The 25,497-nt window shown below is 43.9% G+C and overlaps 1 protein-coding gene across 4 annotated transcripts in view; it reads right to left on the bottom strand.

Moving 5' to 3' along the window:
- Nucleotides 1–25,497, bottom strand: part of CEP112 (centrosomal protein 112) — a 2,536,355-nt gene that overhangs the window by 2,062,010 nt on the left and 448,848 nt on the right. For all 4 annotated transcript variants that reach the window (XM_085617276.1, XM_085617275.1, XM_085617278.1 and 1 more), the window contains one exon: nucleotides 14,829–14,876. In XM_085617276.1, coding sequence (XP_085473402.1) covers nucleotides 14,829–14,876 — 48 coding nt within the window. The remainder of the gene's footprint in view (nucleotides 1–14,828; nucleotides 14,877–25,497) is intronic.

Here is a 25,497-nt window from a genome sequence, read left to right as displayed (position 1 = left end):
CAAAAATCAGCCGAATTACGAATTCCGATTTACTCACCTGTTATCAGGAGAGAACCCAGGGCTGCATCTTTTAGCCCCGCACTGACCCTGAAAAGTAATTCTAAGCGTACTTACAAGTAACTTGTATTTCCTTCCATAGGAATCCATTGTGTGGTTTTCACCAGAAAATTTTCAAAGTGTCCATTTTTGAAACGTACAAATATTCCTCTAAAATCAGACGAACTACGAATTCCGATTTACTCACCTGTTTTCAGGAGAGAACCCAGGGCTGTATCCTTTAGCCCATCACTGACCCTGAAAAGTAATTCTAAGCGTACTTACCAGTAACTTGTATTTCCTTCCATAGGAATCCATTGTGTGGTTTTCACCAGAAAACTTTCTGTCTCCATTTTTGAAACGTACAAATATTCCTATAAAATCAGCCGAATTACGAATTCCGATTTACTCACCTGTTATCAGGGGAGAACCCAGGGCTGCATCTTTAAGCCCCGCACTGACCCTAAAAAGTAATTCTAAGCGTACTTACCAGTAACTTGTATTTCCTTTCATTGGAATCCATTGTGTGGTTTTCACCAGAAAATTTTCAAAGTGCCCATTTTTGAAACGTACAAATATTCCTCTAAAATCAGCCGAACTACGAATTCCGATTTACTCACCTGTTATCAGGAGAGAACCCAGGGCTGCATCTTTTAGCCCAGCACTGACCCTAAAAAGTAATGCTAAGCGTACTTACCAGTAACTTTGTCAGGGGGTTACTCTGGAGGAGGATAAAGCTGGAGACGATATTGACTATTCATTTCCACCTCGGCCGCAGGACGAGAGCGGCCCCTTTAATCCAGACTGGACTTCTCTGGGGGAGGAGTCTGTGAGAACGACGTCAGCGACAACCCTCCAATCACGGGACGTACTTGCCTGTAAAGAGAACCCGGAACACGACCAAGGCGCGAAAGCCGGCGGAGGAAGCAGGAGTGGAGAGAGAGAGGAAGAGCAAGAGCAACGAAGCGGTGGAGACGGTGAGAAACCGAGCGGAGGGATCGGAGAGGACGAAGTCGAGGATCCGAAGCAGCCAGGAGGCCAACGTCACCGCGGCCAGCCCCGCCACGTTCCCGGAGGAGCGTGGCTGGGAAAGGTACGGGACAGAGTCCTGGGTTTTGCTTTTTCACGGGGAGGGACGGGGTAGGATTGAGTTGGGGAGGTCACAGAGGGGTGTGCGTTTGTGGGACACAGAGTACGTTCTTTCACCCTGTTCCCGGCACCTTCACCTGCAAGACTTATACTGTTTTTGGTAGTGTGTGAATTCTACGTGGTGGCAGCCCCGGTGACCCTTCACTCCCCTTACCCTGCCTCAAATCCGTACAAAGCTCCTTCATCTCACCTTTGGGCGTTCCCGTGTTCTTTTTGTCTCCCCCGGTCTACCTCCCTGGAGAGTCAGACGATCACCTAACTCCGTGGAAAGCGTCCCAAGGGAAGGCGAGCAAGAAGGAAGACGCGATCTCATCCTTTACCTTGTGTCTTGTAACGTGGAACAATAAAGTACCATAACACCAGACCTCAGACTATCGTGCCTCTTTACCCATAGAGGGTGTCCCTTGTGACAAGTGGCGAGCCAGATAGGAGTAAAACCCTTGCATCCGAAACAGGATGGAAGCCCTTATCCACCAGATGAAGGAGGGCCAAGCCAAACTCGAGTGGGCGGTGGAGAAATCTTCCAGTCAAGCCGAAGCGGATCGCGCAGTATTCACTTCGGCCATCCAGAATCAAGCCGATAGTCTACTTAAACTTGCTGAAGGACATGCCCAGCTCCTGGTCAACCTGGGGCAGAGCAGGGCCAGCCATCCACCTGGGACAGTGGTCCCCCTGCAGAAGTTTGTGCCTGGAGACGACCCCTTAGCGTTTTTTTTTAACTTTGAGAGGGCAGCGAGGGCTAGTGCCTGGCCAGGAGATAGATGGCCGTTTTATCTTGCCCCGCTCCTAACCGGTGAAGCCCAAGCGGCGTATCAAATGATAAACCGAGATGGAACCGCCACCTATACTGTTGTGAAACAGTATGTACTTGATAGACTCGGGGTGGATGACGAGACACATAGGCTGAAGTTCCGCCAAGAACGAGGTGTCCCAGGTGATTTACCCAAGACTCTGTTTTTTAAATTGAAGGGAGCAGCGGACCTCTGGCTTAAACCACATGAAGCCAATATGGAAGAGGTCATGAATAAAATCTATTTAGAACAATTCCTGGAGGCCCTTCCGTATTCTACCCAACGCTGGTTAAAGCAACACGCTGGCCTCACCTTGGAACAGGCCATAGAGATGGCGACCTCCTATGCCATGGCTCAAGGCCGGCCTCCAGTAAAAGAGCCTGAGAGACACATCCGACCATTAGGTCCCGGAAAGCCAGAGAAAAAACCCTCACGACTCCTCCCAGAAAGCAACCGTCCGCGCATAACCCGCCCGGAGAACACGACCTACTCAGGCCCCCAATGTTAAGACTGTGGGGAGTGGGGACACATTGCCCGGTACTGCCGCAAGAAAAGAGAGAAGGAGGAGGAACCAATGGACGTGAGCTATGCTCCACGCTCTGTCTTCTTCGCCCAAGAAACAGGGCCGATATTCTATGTAAGTGTGACTCTTGAGGGGAGGGTGGTAAGGGCTCTCCTTGATTCTGGGTGCAGGCATTCGGTCGTGAAGAGAGACTTGGTACCCCCCTCAAGGCTTCTACCGGGGAAAACCGTACACATCCGCTGCATTCATGGGGATGTGAAGGAATACCCTTTGGCTAAGTTGGTGTTAGTCACTGAGGGAAATGTACAGGTGGAAGCCGTGGTAGGGGTATTAGAGAATCTCCCTGAGTCCCTAATCATTGGGATAGATACCCCATGTTTTACTCTTTTAATGCACGCTGCCCTGGGTCCGGCAAAACATGATGTCCTACTTACGCCTGAACCCTGGGCAAGAGATAACCACTTCAGGATGGCACGATTAAACGATGCCACCCTCACCCATGCCTGGCAAAAAGCCAGAGACCCACAGAACCCCTTACATCAGACATTTCCCACTTTCATTGAGAAAAACGGCCTGCTATATCGTCTCTCCAAACAAGACGCCGTTCCCCAACTTGTGGTCCCCTTAGAGTTCCGGGACCAAATCTTGTTTTTTGCACACGCCCACCTGCTGGCGGGCCACTCAGGGGCGGTAAAAACAGGACAGGCTATCTTACAACATTTCTTTTGGCCTGGGGTATATGCACAAATCCAAAAATATTGCCAGGAGTGTCAAATCTGCCAACGTCGTAATCCCTATATACCCCCACCAGTACCCTTACACCCCTTACCCATTATAGGTACCCCCTTTGACAGACTGGGTATGGACCTCATCGGCCCTTTGCCTAAGTCAGCACGCGGACACCAGTATGCTCTGGTGTTGGTCGACTATGCCACCAGATATCCTGAGGCCTTCCCCCTGCGAACCGCCACCTCTGCCGCCATAGCGCAAATACTCGTAGAGGTCTTTTCCAGGATGGGGTTTCCCCGCGAGATCGTCACCGATCAAGGCACACCCTTTGTATCCCGTCTCCTAAAACAAGTTTGTGACCAGCTACAGATCAAACATATAACCACCTCTGTCTACCATCCCCAGACAGACGGACTAGTCGAACGCTATAACGGTAGTTTAAAACTTACCTTGAAAAAGCTTCTGTCTGGGGATGGGAAGAACTGGGATCAACTACTCCCCCTAGCGCTCTTTGTTCTCCGTAGTCAGAAACAATCTAGTCTAGGTACCTCCTCTTTCGAACTGCTCTTTGGACGCAAACCACAAACTCTGCTTGAGATCACCAAGAACAGTTGGGAGCGAGAAGGTCTCCACGAGGCCGAAGCCCTCCTTGATTACACACGACAGCTACAAACTAGACTCCATAAATTGAGAACCCTGGCCCATACCCAGTTACTAGCAGCACAGACAAAACAGTAAACCTTTTATGACCGGGGTACTAAGTGGAGAGAACTGAGCATAGGTGACTGGACGTTGGTGCTTCTACCCACGTCCACCCACAAATTGAAAAAGGAGTGGCAAGGTCCTTTCCAGATAGTCCGCAAGGTAGGGAAAACCACATACATCCTACAGATGTACCATATCAATTTGCTAAAAAAATGGTTGGGACCCCCTCCAACCGTAGACCATACGGTGTCCACAGTTTGCCCCCTACCGCATACAGTCACCGAGACCCCCATTAATCCTGACCTCTCCTCTATACAGGCAGAAGAGATACGTTCCCTCCTATCATCCTATTCCGACGTATTTTCTGACCAGCCAGGGAAGACCTCCCTAGCAGAACACTGCATACCCACTCCACCCGGAGTAGTGGTTAAGCAAAAACCATATCGAATACCGGAAGCCCGACGAACCGCGTTCCAGGAAGAAGTCGAGAGGATGTTGGTCTCCGGTGTCATAGTCCCCTCTCGCAGCAATGGGTGTTCTCCGGTTGTCCTAGTGCCCAAACCGGATGGCAGCATCCGGTTTTGTATTGATTTTAGGGCTGTGAATCGGGTGTCCAAACAAGATGCTTATCCCCTTCCCCGGGTGGATGAACTCATTGAACGCCTTGGTGAGGCTAGCTATATAACCACCATCGACCTCACCAAGGGGTATTGGCAGACACCACTGGCCCCAGCCGACCAAGAAAAAACTGCTTTTTCCACCCCATCAGGTCACTACCACTTTACCGTCCTTCCCTTTGGGTTGCATGGAGCCCCGGCTACCTTTCAAAGGGCCATGGACACCCTCCTGGCCCCTCACCTGCAATATTCGGGGGCTTATCTTGATAACATCGTGGTGTTCAGTAAGTCCTGGGAAGAACACTTGCTCCATTTAGGGAATATCCTTGGTAGCTTGAGACGTTCAGGGTTGTATGTGAACGCCAAGAAATCAAGGGTGGCTTTTCAGAAAGTCCGCTATTTGGGGTATCTCCTGGGGGAGGGACACATCGCTCCCCAGACTGAGAAAATTTCCGCCATCCAGGCCGTTCCCTATCCTAAAACCAAGAGGGACTTAAGAGCGTTTTTGGGCCTAGTCGGTTATTACCGCAGATTTATTGCCCACTTCGCTACCTTGGCTGGACCCCTTACAGACCTCCTCCGTAAGACTCACACGTCCCCTAGACTGCAAGCCCCCTCCGATAGGGAATCCCAGGCCTTTCAAGCTCTAAAAGACGCACTGACAACCTCCCCTGTACTCGTGACCCCTGACTTTAACAACACCTTCATCTTGCAAACCGACGCCTCAGGTATCGGGATAGGGGCGGTCTTGTCACAGCCGGACAAGAATGGCCATGAACGGCCCCTTCTGTATATCAGCCGAAAGTTATTCCCCAGAGAACAAGCGTATTCCACCATTGAGAAGGAGTGTCTAGCGGTTAAGTGGGGGGTTGAGAACCTTAGATACTACTTAGAGGGTAGGTCCTTCATACTATATACCGACCACGCTCCCCTCACATGGCTGCAAAGGAACCGTGGCCATAATGAACGTATACTCCGCTGGTTCCTGGCCTTACAGCTTTTCCAAATTGACGTCAGACATCAGAAAGGGGTTCAACAGGGTAATGCTGACTTTCTCTCGCGTTTTCCTTGTTCCCCCAAGCGGGGTACTCCTGGGGGAGGGAATTGTCAGGGGGTCACTCTGGAGGAGGATAAAGCTGGAGACGATATTGACTATTCATTTCCACCTCGGCCGCAGGACGAGAGCGGCCCCTTTAATCCAGACTGGACTTCTCTGGGGGAGGAGTCTGTGAGAACGACGTCAGAGACAACCCTTCAATCACGGGACGTACTTGCCTGTAAAGAGAACCCGGAACACGACCAAGGCGCGAAAGCCGGCGGAGGAAGCAGGAGTGGAGAGAGAGAGGAAGAGCAACGAAGCGGTGGAGACGGCGAGAAACCGAGCGGAGGGATCGGAGAGGACGAAGTCGAGGATCCGAAGCAGCCAGGAGGCCAACGTCACCGCGACTCGCCCCGCCACGTTCCCGGAGGAGCGTGGCTGGGAAAGGTACGGGACCGAGTCCTGGGTTTTGCTTTTTCACGGGGAGGGACGGGGTAGGATTGAGTTGGGGAGGTCACAGAGGGGTGTGCGTTTGTGGGACACAGAGTACGTTCTTTCACCCTGTTCCCGGCACCTTCACCTGCGAGACTTCTACTGTTTTTGGTAGTGTGTGAATTCTACGTGGTGGCAGCCCCGGTGAGCCTTCACTCCCCTTACCCTGCCTCAAATCCGTACAAAGCTCCTTCATCTCACCTTTGTGCGTTCCCGTGTTCTTTTTGTCTCCCCCGGTCTACCTCCCTGGAGAGTCAGACGATCACCTAACTCCGTGCAAAGCGTTCCAAGGGAAGACGAGCAAGAAGGAAGACGCGATCTCATCCTTTACCATGTGTCTTGTAACGTGGAACAATAAAGAACCATAACACCAGACCTCAGACTATCGTGCCTCTTTACCCATAGAGGGTGTCCCTTGTGACAAACTTGTATTTCCTTCCATAGGAATCCATTGTGTGGTTTTCACCAGAAAATTTTCTGTCTCCATTTTTGACACGTACAAATATTCCTCTAAAATCAGCCGAATTCCGAATTCCGATTTACTCACCTGTTATCAGGAGAGAACCCAGGGCTGCATCTTTTAGCCCAGCACTGACCCTGAAAAGTAATTCTAAGCGTACTTACCAGTAACTTGTATTTCCTTCCATAGGAATCCATTGTGTGGTTTTCACCAGAAAAGTTTCTAAGTGTCTATTTTCACAAACTAAAAATATTCCTAAAAAATCGTCTGTATGACTTAAACACATTCTTTCAACTGTTTACAGGCGGTTGGCCAGTGCTGGATCCAGGATCCACCACTGAGTAAGAAAAAGTAACGATAACACTACTTACATGCTAAGTGAATTTTCTGCCGTAGGATTACATTGGTGATTCTATGGGAAAAAGTTTCAAAGTGTCAACTTTTAAAATACAATAATATTCCTTAAAAATCACTACTGTAACCAAAGCGCTTTTACTCAACTGTTTACAGGAGATGTCCAAGGACTGAATCTAGGATCCAGTCCTGTGGTTAGAAAAGTAATCCATAAAGTAACTAATTGCATTTAACTAGAAATTCACATTGAGCTCAATGTTGCTTTGTGTTTGAAATTGTGTTGCCCATTGCAACAACTGTAACTACTGTACTTAAAAGTCTGTTGCCTATTTGCCAAGTATTTAAACTAAAGTAATTCATTCTGAGAAAGTATATTTTGTATTGTAATGTATAATGTAATTATAATGTAATAAAAAAAATATATAAAAATAAATAGTTTAAAAAATTTAGTAAATCAGTATCAAAAAAATCAGTTTAACAATTAATACATTCAAAATTGTCATTTACAAAACCTTTGTAATTCACTGAAAAAAAACATAGGTTTCAGGCCTGATATAGTTAGGAATTAGCATTTAAAAAACCTTAGAAATTCACTGAAAAAACCATAGGTTTCAGGGGCGTTATAGTTAGGAATTGGCATTTAAAAAACCTTAGAAATTCACTGAAAAAACCATAGGTTTCAGGGGCGTTATAGTTAGCTGGACATTTCCCTTGTACAAAACCCTCGTACAAAACCCTAGAAATTCCCCCGTTATAGTTAGTTCAGCTAACTATAACTCGCACCCCCGCAATGCACTGCTGATGACGTCACATATTACATCACTCATGACATGGTCAGTGACATCACTGATGACATCTGAAATGACATTACTGATGACATCACTGATGACGTCATCCATGTGATAAATTAGTGCATCTTCTCACACCCTTTGATATACTCAATCAAAATTTCAGACGTCCATTCTCAAAACCATAGATACTCCAATACCAATAACTACATACCCACTCATTGACTCTTAGATCTACACACACATCCACTCACTCACCTGTACAGTCACTCATACTTACAGTCACTCAGTACAGGACTATCATATGCATTTATACACCTACATAGACACTCACACACCACCAATCATCCATAGAGGTACTCTCACACCTAGTCAGTCATGCAAATAATTAATCACACTCCCATTTACTCACCTATGCAGTTATACACACACAAGTTTACTTACTCATAAAAATAGTACCACATTCTTATGCTCTTATACAATCACTGATACAAGCACACACTCATCCATACAGTCACTCTCACAATCACACGCTCACATATACCCACTTATATACTCTTACACACATATATACTGCCTTTCACATATGTAGTTACTCACACATGTACCACTGAGATATACATTCAATCACTAACACACCCATACATACACTCACCCAACCATGCAGTCCATCACAGATGCACTCTTAAAACCATGCACCCATAGAATCACCCACTCACACATGTATGCACAGAGCCATACACACCCCACCCACACAAACACTCAGGCACCCAAACAGATACTCAGACAACCAATCAATAACCCATAGAGACACTCATATAGCTATTCACAAAACCATGCAGCCGCTTATACACCAACAGACAGACAGATACAGACATTCACACAGTTTAGTCACTAGTCTGCAGTAAGATACGTTTAATGACTCACTTATAGAGTCAGTCAGGCACCTACCAAATCATCCATTCACACAGTTATACACCCACTCATTCTTCCATAGTTTGTTTCCTATATATATATTAAACATATTTAAAATTTACAGAAACACACACTCACTGGATGCCGTCATCAGTGATGTCATTTCAGATGTCATCAGTGAGGTCACTAACCATGTCATGAGTGATGTAATAAGTGACGTCATCAGCAGTGCATTGCGGCGGCGCGAGTTACAGTTAGCTGAACTAACTATAACGGGGGAATTGCTAGGGTTTTGTACGAGGGAAATGTCCAGCTAACTATAACGCCCCTGAAACCTATGGTTTTTTCAGTGAATATATATATATATATATATATATATTTATATATATTCCACACTCAATGTCGATGTATAAATGTCATCTTGCCCAAGAAGTTTTGATTCAGCATGTTCCCTTGCTAACAGAGGTTTATGTCTAGCTTTGTCATCTATACTTAGGGATGACACAGGAATTAGAAGTTCCTGCCAGCTTTATAAGCCAGCATTAAAAAGGAGCAAAGCTGAGATTTGACATATAAACCCTAAGGCTAGACTTCATTTTGAGTATGCTCAATATCAGCCTGTCTAACTTACACCTAAATACTGTCTGCCCTTCTATTTCAAAGAACCTGTTAAAGTGTCAAATAATCCAGACAATGACATCTAATGCAACATTCGTCTGGAACAAGTGCCATGTTATCTGTTCAAGGTCAGATAGCGAATATAACATAAACAATGTAGTTTGAATTGATGTATTTTTGATATACTGGTTGAAACGGGTTCGCCTTAAGGCCATCATAGTGAGGCATGCAGGTTATGTCAGGAATTTAATGAAAATTCCACATGTAAGATAAGAGTTGGTGGCAAACTCTATAAAAGGCTCTACAAGTAGCCACTCAGGTACAGAATTCCTTAACCGTAGGTTAACGCACAAGATCCTGTTAGAGTGCTATACTGTCTGCAGCATACATTTTTTTGCTGAGAGCTGAAACAAAGCCAATTCTGAGAGGAAAGGAGAAAAGAGAAGCTGAGCCCAGCTGATGTGAGATTTCATTCTGAGGGAATACTATCTCCTGATTACTGATATCAGCTTCTTGCTGTAAACAGGTTCGCAGTACGCTGAAACCCAAGAAACTCTGGATGCAAGTTAAACTTCTCAATGGTCCCATAGTATAGTGCAAAGAAGTAGTCTTTAGGGTGTTATGTTGCCTAATGACGTTTTGACTATCTTAGAAATTTTCATATTATTCTTGCTGTTCGTGACATGCATCAGTGCTCCATTGGTAATAATTTGTATGGTTATTTTACATGTGCTAAGCAACAGCATAAGACTGTTGAAATAAAACGCTTTTAAGCATATAGTGTCTTTCTCTTAGTGCAGTAATTATGTGTGTTATTCTGAAGAAAGAAACTGGGCTTGAATTACCACTGAGTACCTGACCTCTTTTTTTAAGGGACTGTTAGTAACCCAGAAGCACAGACATCACAAGAGCAAGTAAATTGAGCAGAGTTGTGTGGGGCTACAACAACCTGTACTTTCACGCTTAGGCGCAATGCCCTGAACCAAGTTCACAACAAGGAACAGTGTAAAAAATATATTTGATAGTGAAAAAGCTCAATGGCATGTATTTTTATGGGAACGGATTGTCAGAGGGAGAATCAAAACCATACACAGCTGAAGTTTCTAAGATTTCATATAGTGAAAAATAATTAAAAAGCCAATTTGCTAGGTGTCCCAAGTGAACTGAAACCTAAAAAAAGACAGAGATGGACAAGGTGACAATTTGTGAAATATAATAGGTTTTCAGTTTATACAAAAAATGACCACAGTTACATATAAACAAAATATCAACAGCGTTTTATCACAATGATAAGGGCGGGGAAGTGGTTTGTTTAATTTGCGTGTCGACGACGTTTCAACCCCAAAGGCAGATGAGGGGTCTCAACAGGACCTAACAATTCGGGACAACTGAAGCGACAGCGATTGGCTGTCAGGGTGGGAAGTGCACACCAGTAATTATGTGGCTCAAGACATGGTGTAAAAAAGGGGTCAAAAAGTGTACTCACGAGGCCCAGCCCGGCACCCAATGTGAGATGGAAGAGATGGACAGACCTTTTGTATATGATCTGTAGCGTTCAAATCCCAAATCAATTAAGGTCTAGGGATACCTTCCAAAGGAGAGAGTGTCTCTCTTATTTGCAGGATGTAGGTGGCTCCCGTAAAATGGACGGATTTCCAAATGCTGATCTTAGAAGTTTAATTGTCGGTGTGGGTGCCCGTTAAAAGGCTGTTGATATTTTGTTTATAAGTAACTGTGGTCGTTTTTTGTATAAACTGAAAACCTATTGTATTTCACAAATTGCCACCTTGCCTCTCCCCCCTTTTTTAGGTTTCAGTTCACTTGGGACACCGAGCACATTGCCTTTTTAATTATTTTTCACTATATGAAATGTACAAATAAGGAAAAATCTTACAAACTTCAGCTGTGTATGGTTTTGATTGTCCCTCTGACAATCCGTTCCCATAAAGATATACGCCATTGAGCTATTTCATTATCAAATATATTTTTTACATAGTCCACGGGAACCACTGTTCCTTGTTGCACATTTAATACCCTGGTTCCTAGTGAGTAGGGTGACCCTTGTCCTCCCTTGCAGACTGAACCAAGTTCAGGCATCTGTGGGCATGAATGTCAAACCTTGTAGAACTGAGCCAAAGTCTTAGTTTATGCAACAGAGTAATAGCGATAACTGGGAGCGCCCGACTCTTGCAGGCAATACAAGAAATCAAAGTGTCTTTTGATTTACAGTCAATATCATCAAAACTACATACACTTCGAGATCCATGCTGAGCTGCCATATAACCAACGCTCAATGAGCTGATCATTTTAAAGACCTATATCGTTCCCCCGCCTCATTGTGCTTCAGGGGCTATTCTGTAAAAATGTTTAGACTAGAGAAGGAAGCTCATTTTTAAATTGGAGGAAGTATCTGTTGCTGGAGACCTGACGGGATCTCTATAGATCTTTTAAAATGTAACATAAAACTGTGGGCATCGCTCCTGACTAACATTTTTAATGATTCGGTAATGCTATGACGACCTAGCTTAAGGGCCACATTGAATATAGTACCAATTGTTTTTTAAAACGTAGTCGTGCAGAGGTGAAACGTTATAGGCCTATTTCACTTCTCGACACCACAGCCAAGGTTATTGGCAGGATACTTTATAACAGAGTAAGGGACTGGGCAAAGTCTGACACCAAAATTGATTCATGCCAATGTGGCTTTAATAGTTACCTCGGAGCAGCAATTATGTTTAGATCTTATAAAAGGCAAGTATACCATCGGCAAGCGCAGCCCAATGTAGCTAACATTCATGATTCAGTCATCAGCATTTGAAAATGTTAATCACACAAAGCTATAGATATCTTTATTGGATATGGGTTTAGAATTGATCTTAACACATTTTCTCTATGTACTTCATGAGAATCTTTTAGCTAGAGTGAGATTCGAACCAAGCAAGGAGCTTATGCATTCGTTCCCCATACTGTGGAGGGTATGTCAGGGGTGTGTTTTGGCGCCCCTTTTGTTTGCACTTACATTAATAATTTGATTTGATGTGTGTGGATGTCCCCATGATTAATAATGCTCCCTTCCTAGTGTTATTATACACTGATGACATTGTATTGAGTGCCCATATCCCTAGGGTTTTGCATTGCCTTGTAAATAACTGTATACAGTTCATGGCGGACCATGATCTGTCAAAGAACTTTATTAAATGTCATACAATGGTCTCTGGTCTGAAACAAATGAACATGCAGACATTAACCATGCCCAATCAGAAACCTGAATGACTAAATAGCATTCCATATATAGGAGTTAATTTCAATTCAATTGGTAGCTGGTAAATGTTCTAAATCGACAACTGAAGCTTATTCATTGTGTTGGTACTCTTTTTAATTTTCCACATCTGGTGGGGAGCACATTTATCTTACCTCACTAGAGATCTACAAAAGTCAATGCCTTCCAACAGCCTTATGTGGTGCTGGGGATATGAAAATTGCTCAGCTCAACAGGTGTAAGAAAACCATTTCTGCAGACAACTACACTCGGTTCCTCCTTCCTCATCTCACTTTATGTGTCTTGAAGAGTTAGGGCTTTCCAATTTAGTACACATTGTGAAATGGGCCCCAATGTGGTTGTAGATATGAGTCTGGCAAAACACATAAGACACCCTAAATCAGGTCATCATAAAAGATTGTCTCTTCTGCAATAATGGCCACAGTATTTCACGGCTCACATATATTAGACACAGCTTTGTTGAGTTGGGACAGGTGCCTGTCCCTTTTTGATAATCCGCCTTCTGTGTGTACCGGCAACAAAAATTGTAAAAACATCGTCCACTGTATCAAGACATAAAGAATATAATCACTGACTAAAGCCACCAAACCTGTTGTGGCGGTCACTGGATCACCAGATTGGCGGTCCACCCACCATAGTACGAATAGGGTGGTGGGACTGCCGCAAGCACTGGGGATCCTGGATCCCACGGCGGTGGTGTGGCGGTCAGAGGCCCTAATATGCTTGCGGAGCAGCTGCGGCATCCTGAACATATTAGGAGTTTCATCACTGCCACAGTTTTCATGGAGGTGAGGCCGCCATGAAAACTATGGCGGCAAGGAAACAAAGGGGGCCCTATAGGGCTCCCTGTTGCCTCAGGGACAAGGGGTGCCTGCAGGAGGCATATGTTATACCCCCTTGTGTGCAGTCACCCCCTTTTCTGCACGGCATGGACTTTACAGTCCATGCCGAGGCTTCAATGTTCGCATAACATTGTCTTTTTATTAGGCACCACCGTGGGAACGCCAAAGGACTGCTGGCGAGACCACGAGATTGCTCGTAATCTGGCAGGCGGCCTTCGGTTGAATGTGGCGGTCCTGGAGAGGGCGTTGGCGTGGCGGCCCACTCCAGGACTGCCAAACTCTAAATCAGGCCCTAAGGCCACTTATTCATGGATGTACACCTGCAAATACTGATGTGGATAATGTCAGTGAGTGCTTTTATTTTGACCCCCAGTATCTATATATACGATTTCCATAAGTAATTTCGAATTTTGAAAACAGTTTATTATAGTAAGTTTCTCACATCTGATGTTGAGGCACACAGATCATGCCCATGTTATATATATACATATAGAGAGACTCAACTACTTTGGCCAACTTAGTTAACAAATTAAAACTCTTATATGATCACACAGACTACCAACCCAGCAGCTCGACATCAGAATCAACTTAAATACTCCACAATGGAAAAAGCCCGATAAATCCCAAGCAGTCACTCATGCAAAATTATTTCATCAATCACTTTGCACAGCACAAGCACTACCAAGACTTCAAACCGACATACAGGCACAGCTGACATGGGTGTGAGTGAGAGGGCTAACACGCCTAACTGTGATTTTGCACATGTAGACCACTCTACCTCACACTTACAAAGGATGAGCCAGTAGATTGCAATGACTCCTTGCTCCTTCAGAACGCAATCACAGTGAAATCCAACATTGATTTAATCATATTTGGCATGGCTTGTCGATGGACAACCTCAATGAAGGCCTTCAGAGAGCAAACACACAACCTGCATTAAAAAAAGTGCTATAGGGCCAGGTAAATGGTGGGTGGTCAGTACACTTTATAAACACTGTGTTTACATGAAATCCTAAAATTGGGTTATGCAGGCTTCAAGACTGTGTTTGTGTGATGTCTGATGGTACAGTCAATTTCTACTTTACTTAGGTGAAGCCACTCACACAGTACTATATTGGCCCTACTGTGATTAACACACAGTATTGTCCCTTACTATACAATATTGTATTTGTCTGCCTCTGGTTCATTTGATCTGGATATGCTGTACTACAACCCACTGTGATTTATACATTTGATCATGCTAATGTATCTATCACATAGCTGTACACTCTTGTCTTATATAGAGATAACCTATTATGAATTTGTGAAATCTGTTATCTGTAAAACTATCCAAAACCCCTTAAGGTTGAGTCATGACTATAAAAACCTTCAATAAAGAAATGGTTTCAAAAGGATAAGGGTGGTGAGTGCCACCTTTTATTCATCATCCTAATTATTAAAGGCAGTCTGTGGTACTCATTTAAAAAAAAGATAAGGAATTCAACACCTACAGGAGACAGAGGAAGGGGCTTTTCACGCAGATATCTTGGGTTCTCGATCTGAAAAACAAAATAAGAACAATATATTTCTTGGTCTCAAAAAACAAGGTAACAACTGTGCAAGGAGCTTTACATAAATATGCAATATAGGGTGATAAATAAATATACATAAACATTTTTAAAAACATGTAAGAAAGAGAAGGGGGTGAAATGGGATCCTTTTCATAACAATGTTTAACTACTGGAAGAGCCTTTCATGTGAGCTGATCCAGAGTTTATCACTACCAGAGTAAAATCATAGCCTTGATACATTATTATTGTCTACTCATTGTTTATGTGATACAGAAGGGTGTAAGCCTGATGCAACTTCACATTTCAGTAAATCTGTGAGAAAATCATAGCTCAGTGAACCATACTTTTAAAGAGTTGTTTCAATGGAAAAAAAAACAAAGGCTAAGTCGACATTATAGGGAGGGGGTTGAAATGAGTTACGTATTAACATTAAAAAAATGAAAAAACAATGAAATTCGCCAGCTATAGTTTAGTGAACTGACTATAATTTGCACCCCCATCATGCACTGCTTTTGACCTCACATATTACATCAATAATGACATGTTAAATTGTTAAATGCAGCCACTGATAACAAAGATGCCAGGCTCTTAATATCATATCTAACTATAAGGACATGTAAACTTTTTTTTGTCAGTGAATTCCTGTGTTTAAAAAAAAAACAATTTGCAAGTTGAGCACACGCCCAACCCCCCCTCGGACAGCCTCGCACCAGGCTTCAGGCCATTAGCAGTGGGATTTGGCCGCAGATCCTGGCCTGCAGCCAGGTCCTGTGCCCAACCAGCCACAGCGCAGCCAACACCTGCAGTGAACAGATTTGGGACATGCACTGTGGTGGTTGGCAACAGAGCCTGGACTCCTGCCATGCCCTGCACTCAGTTCCGCAGGAGCAAACAACCCCCACTGTGCACAACCTTCAGCTAACCCACCGCCTCGCACCTAACTCCCCTCCTGTAGATCAGTCCCTTTGGACCCACCTCATTATGGGCCTGCGTGTGCTCACCATGCCCCCTTATGGGCCGTTTTCAAATCCGTTTTAGGACTCTGGGACCTGGTCCCCGATATATAATGCCAGCTGCAACATTTTCTCTGATGTTGTAGCCAGACGATCAGATTGTTTTGGTACTGTGGGACTGGTACCGCAGTACTGAAATGGCCAACAGGAGAAAAAGCTCCTTCGACCAGTCAGAAGCAGATATATTTTTTTTTTTAAACAATGGCAGTACTGCATAGTAGTAACCATCTTTGAAAATTTGTACAGACTCCAACACAACCTTTCAATATTTAAATTTTGGTGCTCTGCAGACTTATTAAATATTTAAATAAAAGATAACAGAGAACTGGGACGATCTGTGGTTTAAATTAGTTGCATTTAAAAAACAAAAGGTGATGCGAGAACCCTGCTTCAGGCAGAATTATTACACTGTGAGACACTACATACTGTACCAGACTTGCCCTCCAATGGATCCTCGTTAAAGAATTTAAAGTGTACTCATTCCAATTACATTTTTCGTCACTACCTCCCTGAGGAGGGAGTGGGTAATTTGCACACCTGCTGCCTTCCTTGGATGTGGTAGTCGTTTCTCAGGCTCCCTCTCCAGAATCGAACCTTGATTCCCTGTTACCCTCTCGGGAGCCTGCTACTGGATCTCAGACACCAACTCTTCAGTACATTCATGAACCTGTTGACACTACAGAAGAAGTACTGCTTTGCTTCCGTAAGGACTTACAACCCTGTTGCCCTGCATGCTGAGGACGAAGATTTGACCTACATCCTTTATCTCAGGCTGAAGTGACTCAAAGGGTCAGCCAGCTGACCTCCTCTTCTGAGCTACAGGAACATAACAAGCTTCAGAGGCTCCCTGCAACTGCCAGCGGACCTGCTTCTCGACCTGCCTGAGCCCTGCTGTCCTCCGCTGGCGTGAGTTCCTGACCCCCAAGGAGTGCCTCTTAGGTCCTGGACCACCGGTGTGGCCTCAGTTGAGTTTTTGGGCTCTTGGTGACCAAGAACTGGGCAGTCGGCGACAAAATGTTGTCACCAACACGAAGATCCGGCAAGCCAACTCATCGCGCTACAGCATCGACCCCCTCAGTAACAGCCCTTGTTAAGCTTCTCGGCCTAACCATCTACGATGCTGGCAGGATCTTTGCACTACAGCAACGACTGTGTGCCATGCCCGGCAGGATCTTTGCACTACTTCAAAGGACACCCGTGATGCTCTCCCTGAACCTTGTGGCCCCCTGCCCCGCAAATGAACTCTGGATTGAGAAAGTAACTCTTCAGCAGGACTAACCAGGTCCCTGTATCCAACCCACGCTCCATCTCTCTCTCGGTCTCGCATGACTCAACAGCCCCAAGTGTCGCTTTGCGCTTTTTGGGGCTATTTTCACTTAATCTTTAAAAATTCATAGCTCTGGTTCTACTGGTTGGAGTTTTGTCATTCTGGCGTCAAATTATTAATTACTTTTTGTTTCTTTTGTTTAAATTGGTGTAGGATTTTTTGGGGTGTTGTGTTTTTACTTATTACTGTTTGAAGTGCTGCATAAGTACTTTACACATTGCCTCTAAGTTAATGCTGACGGCTCTATGCCAATCTACCAGAGGGTTGAGCACAGGTTAATTTGGGGTTTGCTTGTGACTTCACCATGACAAGGATTGTGCTTGCTGCTTGAGGAAGGTTTCACCCCCTTCAACCAGTAGCCCAATTTCTTACACTGTTGATATCTAGCCCTCAAAGTTTTGCTATTCAAATTTGATGAAGAGCGAGCAGAAAAATGTATGGGTTCAGTGAAGACAATAGCAATGCAAGAAATAAGCGGCACTGAGTATCAACACTTAAAGTAATATGAAGGCTTTATTCCAAGCCCACATAAGGGGAAAATTCCGATCCCTGTGCAAACCCCTGATTGCAAATTGATCAGAAATTCAAATGAAATGGAACACCACACCCTGCAATTGTTTCTCTGACACATTTCAGCAGGTCACAACTGCCAAATATGATCTGCAAGAAAGGGGCTAAAAAGTGTGGAGTTTGCTTTAGTTAACAACAATTCTGTATCTTAAGTCGCATTTTCCCCAGAAAATCATGCAATTGACGACGTTACAGCCCCAGGAAAGACCTTACCCTGCAGTATTGGTATTTACCTCTTGCAGTAAATACCACCTCTATACTCAGAATCGGACTTTGTGCTGAATTTTTTTAGTGCAGTGAAAGCACAGCGGGTTTTAAAGAAATCATAGCCATAAAATTGTCTTAGAAAAAGTAAGTTTTAAGAAAGAAGTATAAATCAACATCTTAAAATATTAGAGTGAATGCTAAATTAAACACCATCCTGTTTATCACTGACATCATTGGAATACTCTGCACAACAGAACATGTGCACAAGCACTCATCAAGAAGATACAGCCCAAGACAGAGATCTTAAGCTTAAATGCATTTCACATGCCTATTTGAAGAGATACATGCCTTCTAAAAAAAAAGAAAATATGTGCCGAGGTTTTTCTCGAAATCCACATAGATGTTGAACAGTTTATCAAACTGGCTGGTGAGAAGGGCATAGGATCAATGACAATGAACCTATGAGTCCTAGCGAGACAGGGATGTGGTATTCCTATAACCCGATGCTCAGGAGAGATTTTTTGGGGTCAAGGGCAACAAGTTTTGTTGTGTATTTTGTCCTTGTGGCAAGTAGGCCCAACCCCCTGCAGCACAAACCCTTTGGCTGCCAGTTTGCAGTACCACATTATGGATCAGGGAAGGGCACTGTCTGCAGTTAAGGTAATATTTTTGCCTATATGTTAACGCTGTTCAAACTTGTTTAATTAATTGAAAGCCTTTGTTATTAGGGTGAGCGCTCTAAGTAAATGTTGAAAGCTCAGACTGCACTTCTGATAGTAGTTCCAGTATAAAAATGGGGATACCCGTTCTCAAATTTCAGCAATATGTGGCTATGTATAATGCTCCCAGAATGCTCTCTGATTTGTTGCAAATATTTGTAGAAGCTTGAAAGCAAGATTGATGATTCTGTGCTTTCAAAATAAAATGTTCATAAACAAATGAAAGCAGGAAAAAAACATTTTGCTAAACTTCTGTAAAATGTCAGGTACCATTTCTTTGCAGAATCATTTAGTAACATGTGTTGATGCATGCTAGCATTTCCCCAAAATATTCATAATGAAAAACCAATTTCAATAAGATTATGGAAACAAAAATAAACAAGTATTGGCAAAACCAGTAGGTCTGAAATTGGTGGTCACCTTTTTAGTTTTGTCAATGTGTGACTTGTTTAGGCATGATTTTTGTAAAACGTATTGGTGTGGGAGCTACTAGGCCCTCACCATTACAACAAGTACACCCTGCCACAGTAGTAACTGGCACTGAACAAAACTACTTTGTGTGCCGTTATGCTCCTTGTAAAAGAGAAGAATGCTGTCACTAACAGTGAAGCCAGTCGACAGAGAGAGATAGAATTTTAATAAACACGAACGGTTACGGTCAACGGCAGACCAAATTAGGGGCCCAATTGTTAAAGAAAGTCTCAAAAGTGCACCCTTGGTATATGTCCTTGCATTAAGTACAGCTATACGGCTTTCTTGAATTCCCAAGAATTTACAGAAGTTGGACAAGAAATAGTTAGTGCTCCTAGAAAATATTTGTGAACTGCATTTTAGCATGAGCAAATATGCATGTGTAGATTTGCTCATTCAAAAATCTGAGTGTTTGCAAGTTCACTTTCCCGCCAACCACTTTTTTCCCAACTCTGGAAGAAGGTTTACGTCTGTCATTGTCAGGAGAAAATTTCCAACAATTCTCAGTATTTTTTTTTTTTAAACATATTTTATTAAACTTTAGTCATGTTCCACAAAGAATATCATTCTACATTACCACAATGTCATTATGAGAGGCTGCAGATTTCCTGACATTCAAATAACAGAACATTACATGTATCTGGCTGACAAGTTGTCCAACTCAGTACTGTACAGATTATCTTTCCACTTTAACGATGCTACACCTGAGTACTGTCTGGGGGGGGTAAGCTTGCGACCCAAAATTAAAAGGTGCCTCTTGAAATTCTGGGAGCCCACGGACCTGTCCGTAAAAGGTAGAATTTGGGCAACGCTTGGACGGGTAATTGCAAAACGTAATATAGCACGCCTATGGGGAGCGGGAACACCTCCAACGATAAGTGCATGGAAGAAGGACATGGACTGGTGCATGCTGCAAGAGAAGACAGTCTATACAGCCCGGGGGTGCCCCCGGAAATGGATGGCAGTTTGGTCAAAATGGAATGAGTACCGCGGAAACTTGTGTGAACCTCCCATGCTCCCTTCCCTGGACGAACCATTAACGCCGTAATGATCTTGTACTGATACCATCTTGGGTACTGTGACATCTGAAGTAATATTTTTGTATGAGAGTCTATGGATGCAACACTGTAATATCTATAAGTGCAAATGTAAAATGACCAACAAGTTTATTTTTGCAAAAAAAAAGAGTTAAAAGAAAAAAAAAAACAATGCTACACCTGTCCGAGGTAACCTATGTATAAATGCGGATTACTGTTGCAGCTGCATTGTAGAACGTATATTCGAGTCAGTCTTAGCACACAAACCGTTTCAAACCCCAACCATACCCCTCCCATCTCCCTTTGAACTCTAGAACAGCGTTAATTATCACAGCAGCAGGCACCATCCCTAAGGCTTCTAGTTGTAGAATACATAATATGAGTCATTTTGGCTGTTTAATAAAGTAATCTTGGTGAGACAAACATGTGCTATTACTTGGCCGTCCTGCTCCACCCACAGCATATATATACTGTCCAGCTTTACGTAAATGTATCAGTATCTATTGTTTTCAATTCCTCCATCAGGACATACCACTCTAGCGAAATAGGTTTCTTGCGTAGCCCACGTTGCAATTCTCTTTGTATTTCTATGCCTTCAGCCCTACCCCCTCGAATCACCTCATTATACCAGTCTATGATTGCTGGCGGTTTTTGTGCTTTCCAACGTGCCGTTATTGTTCTCTTGGCCAATATTAACAGCAGATTAATGAATCGGGCTGCGGGGTTCCCTCTCTTGGTTTTAATATGCATACCCAGTAGACAGCATTCTAACGTATCTCTGCCCGTCCCAGGCACTATTGTACTTAATATGGTATGCATGGTAGACCAGTATTGTGTTAATCTGGGACATGCCCAGAGCCTTTGCAGTAATGTGGCATTCGATTCCCGACAGCGGGGCACATATCCGTCATGTCCGCGAACATGACACTTAGTCTGTGAGGAGTTAAATAGGCCCTATGCAGAATCATTAGCTGAATAAATGTAAACTTCGGATTTGGGGATACCTTTCTAGGATATTTAAGTATGGTTTTCCATTCTCTGTCCGTGAGTACCCTCCCAACATCAGTACACCATTTGTCCCTAAGGTTACGTAGAGATGTCGCTGTGTGTGCGTTAATTCCATGAGCTAGCCCTCTCGTCAGATGTCCGCCATTTCTATCAGGTATTGCATGTGCACCAACTCGTGTGTCGGGGGTTCAGTCCCAGTTGGTGCCCATGTACCACGAACAAATCGCAGGAAATGTGCATGTGTCAGAAATAGCGCACTGGACACTCCCTGTTCTCTCACAAAGTTGTCATGGTCCATCAGCGCGCCATCTACAAATAGCATTCCTACGGTATTCACCCCAGCCTCTAATCAGATCGAAATACGTCTCTGTGTTACAACCTCCAGCTGCAGTGGAATACCCAACAGTGGTATATTGGGGGCGTACGGAATCTGCTGTAAAGCCGCTTTCAGTAGTGGAGGCGTGTTTGCTGGTATCTTACTATTTGGCAGAAGGACTGTATGTAGCTTTCCCATGCTCCATTTATCCTGGGTCATGGCAATTTCTTGCACATTGCGGCCCGCAAGCCAGTATGCCAACCACTGCAATTGGCAGGCATAGCAATATGTCTTAAAATCGGGCACCCCCATTCCACCACTCCTAGTATCTAGTTGAAGCTTGGTCAATCCTATTCTGCATCGTCCGGGGCCCCAGATCAACTCTACCAGCAAGGAGTCTAGTGTTTTAAAGATGTGCCTGGGGAATAATATAGGTATGTTGGTGAAAACATATAGTAGTCTGGGGAGCATCACCATTTTGGTGAATGTTACCCTACCCGCCGTTGATAGAGGTAGTGATGTCCAGAACTTTATTTGTGATCTTAGCGTATTAATCGCACAGGTTATGCAACAATTGTCAGTATGGGAAAAGATTAGAGAAATGTTATTGAAAACCTTTAAAACATTTAAATTAGTAAGTTTGCACAGACTCAAAAGGGTGTTCTAACCCTGGAACTTTTGCTTACTTTCAGCCCCACTATGTAGATCTGAGAAAACGTGACAACAAAAGGGGATTGCAAGTATTCAAACACTACTATGGTATGAACCCTGGCATAATCAGAGAGGCTATATCAGAGCTCTTATATAATGAGATTGCTGCCATAATTTGTCACTGAACTACATGGCACCTAAGGGGCAATTGGGTTTGTTACAGCACAAGTAGATTTATGAAGCAACCTTCCCCATTGACAAGTAGATATTTTATTATATTCCAGACCCCTGCAAGAGCAGCAAGCCACACCACTGCTGAATATGCTGCAACTGTCTCTCAATCCCCTTGCAGCAAGTCTTGCTACCATGTTGCTTCACATTCAAAGACCACTGACATACTCACACACAAGTACAACAGAATATGTGACTGGCAAAGAAGGGGTTTATATTATCCTTTTGCTTTTGTTGCCCTAAGTGGGAAGGGTATGCCCAGACATGGGTCCTGTGCTCACATAGCCACTTAATTCTAGCCCGGCTGACGAGGGTAGATGCCCCGAAACCGGTCCCAGGATGCTTGTTTCTGGTTCAGACCTGGCCTGGCAGTTCGGGCTGGACTGTTCCGATGAGGAACAGGGTCAAGACTGATTTGCATATGTCTGGGTTCAAACTGGGGGGGGGGGCGTGGTGAGCAAAAGAACGATGGATTAAACCCAGATCTTTGTGACTGGGGTGAATGTTTGAATTGTTAAGTATTCCGTCCATCAATTGTTCCTTTTGCTTTTGTTGCACTAGGTGGGAAGGGTATGACCAGACGTAGGTCCGTGCTCACTGCGCCACTGGATTCAAGCTAGCCTAGCTGATGAAGGGTGATGCCCCGAAACCGGTACCAGGATGCTTGTTTCTGGTCCAGGGAGGACCTGGCTTCACAGTTCGGGCTGGACTGTTCCGATGAGGAACAGGGTCAAGACTGATTTGCATATGTCTGGGTTCAAACTGGGGGGGGGGGCGTGGTGAGCAAAAGAACGATGGATTAAACCCAGATCTTTGTGACTGGGGTGAATGTTTGAATTGTTAAGTATTCCGTCCATCAATTGTTCCTTTTGCTTTTGTTGCACTAGGTGGGAAGGGTATGACCAGACGTAGGTCCGTGCTCACTGCGCCACTGGATTCAAGCTAGCCTAGCTGATGAAGGGTGATGCCCCGAAACCGGTACCAGGATGCTTGTTTCTGGTCCAGGGAGGACCTGGCTTCACAGTTCTGGCTGGACTGTTCCCATGAGAAACAGGGTCAAGACTGATTTGCATATGGGTGGTTCCAAACTGGGGTGGCTTGGTGAGCAAAAGAATGATGGATTAAAACCAGGTCTTTGTTACTGGGAGAAATGTTTGCATTGTTCAGCATTCCGTTAATTAATTGTTCCTTTTGCTTATATTATATACAGCATACCAAACAACTTTAAGTCCATTAAATGAACCCAAATAGCCACAGAGACTCCCACTAAAGTCCACAGCAGAGGAAAGGACCCTATCAAAGCATAAATGCGCCAAGAGACAGTTTAGTGTACGTGCGCTGTATAATAAAATAAGTTACTTACTTGTAAATGCAGTTATCTAGTATTGGTAGCTTTCATAGATTCACATGCTTGAATGTCGTCAAAGTGGGAGTCCCATGGTACCATAACAAAGCAGTATCTAATAATTTAGCATTGGCTAAAAGGGCACTAGTCCCTGAAATTGTATAGCCTATCTCTCTCCTTTTAAAAAGGAACCAAACTTTAACTATGACCAATATGTTTGTAGCACCTTCTAGAACACTCCAAATAGAGTCTGAGTTCTTCAGATTTTCAAGCACAAGTGGAAATAATATCCTTAATTATAAAGGAAGCCTCTCAGAGGAGGAGGGTGGGTTGCATGTGAATGTATGAAAGATCCCAATACTGGATAACTGCAGTTACAAGTAAGTAACTTATTTTCTTATCCGTTATTGGGGGATCTTTCATAGATTCAGATGCTTGAATCAGAATAGAAAGCAGTATCCTTAAAAATTTACTCATCCTTAGGAGATGGTGGGTAGCAGTAATATACATGTACAGCGAATGCTTCTTAGAATAAAACAGAAGTATACAGATCTATTTTAGATTCATAACTAAATGCATAAAATATGTAAGCATGTTCATTATTCAAAATGAAATGAAAAAGGGATTTATACGTAAACTTTATGTATTAGAAATAACCATAACAGTCAGCTACACAGCTAATGGAATGAAAAACACACCTGTATATAAAGAGGCTCACCTTATTGGAACAAATGTTGGAGCGCCGCCTGGCCCACGGTTGCGTCACTGAGGTGCGTAGGTTCCAAGCAGCATTGCTGTGTGAATGTGTGGGTGCTCTTCCACGTTGCAGCACAGCATATCTTTTCCAGTGAAATGCCCGCAAACAGAGCAGCCAATGTGGAGACTGCTCTCGTAGTATGCGCCTTAGTCCTTTTTGACAAATGCTTGCCAGCTTTGACATGGCAAAATTGAATTACAGCAGAGGTCCATCTGGCAATGGTTGGTTTTGTCACTGCAGGTCCTTGACCACAGGCCACCAGTAGCTGGTTAGTTTTGCGGATGCCTTTAGTCCTTTGTAGGTAAAACTTGAGACATCGTTTGATGTCCAAATTGTGAAGCGCCTGTTCAGCTGGCATAGCCGGATTGGGAAAGAAAGTAAGGAGAATGACAGGCTCGATGAGGTGAAACTGATTAGGAACCTTTGGGATGAGTTTAGGATTAGTCCTGAGAAGCACAAAGTCATCCATGAAGTGAAGGAAAGGTTCTTTAGTGGTAAAGGCTTGTATTTCACTATCCCTTGAATGATATGGGATGAGCAAGGAGATGAGCAACTTTCCATGTGAGAAATGTGAGCTCAGCCTTCTGAATCGGCTCGAAAGGCTGCTTCATTAGTTGTGAGAGTACCATACTGAGATGCCATTCCAGAGGCAGGGCTCTTACTGGAGGGAGCCCTTTTATGAATTGCTTTATGAGTCTTGAAGAGTAGAGAGATTAAAGTGTGAGAAGACCATCTGTATCTAGAAATTGCAGCAAGGTGGACCTTTACTGACGCATCCACCAGGCCTGATTTGGCCAGGGTGAGTAGATATACGGTAAGATTTGCTCTGGAGAAGAATGAAAGGAATGCAAGTTGTTCTGTTGGCACCAAATACAGAATGCCTTCCATTTTAATTTATATGTTTTGTTGGTGCCTTCTGCTCTAGATCTGGAAAGAATAGTTTTGCACTCTTGCGTT

This window comes from Triturus cristatus, chromosome 7 (genome assembly GCF_964204655.1).
Source record: "Triturus cristatus chromosome 7, aTriCri1.1, whole genome shotgun sequence".
Taxonomy (NCBI): domain Eukaryota; kingdom Metazoa; phylum Chordata; class Amphibia; order Caudata; family Salamandridae; genus Triturus; species Triturus cristatus.
The sequence above is the reverse complement of the archived record's forward strand: the minus strand, read 5'-3'. Positions and strand labels throughout refer to the sequence as shown.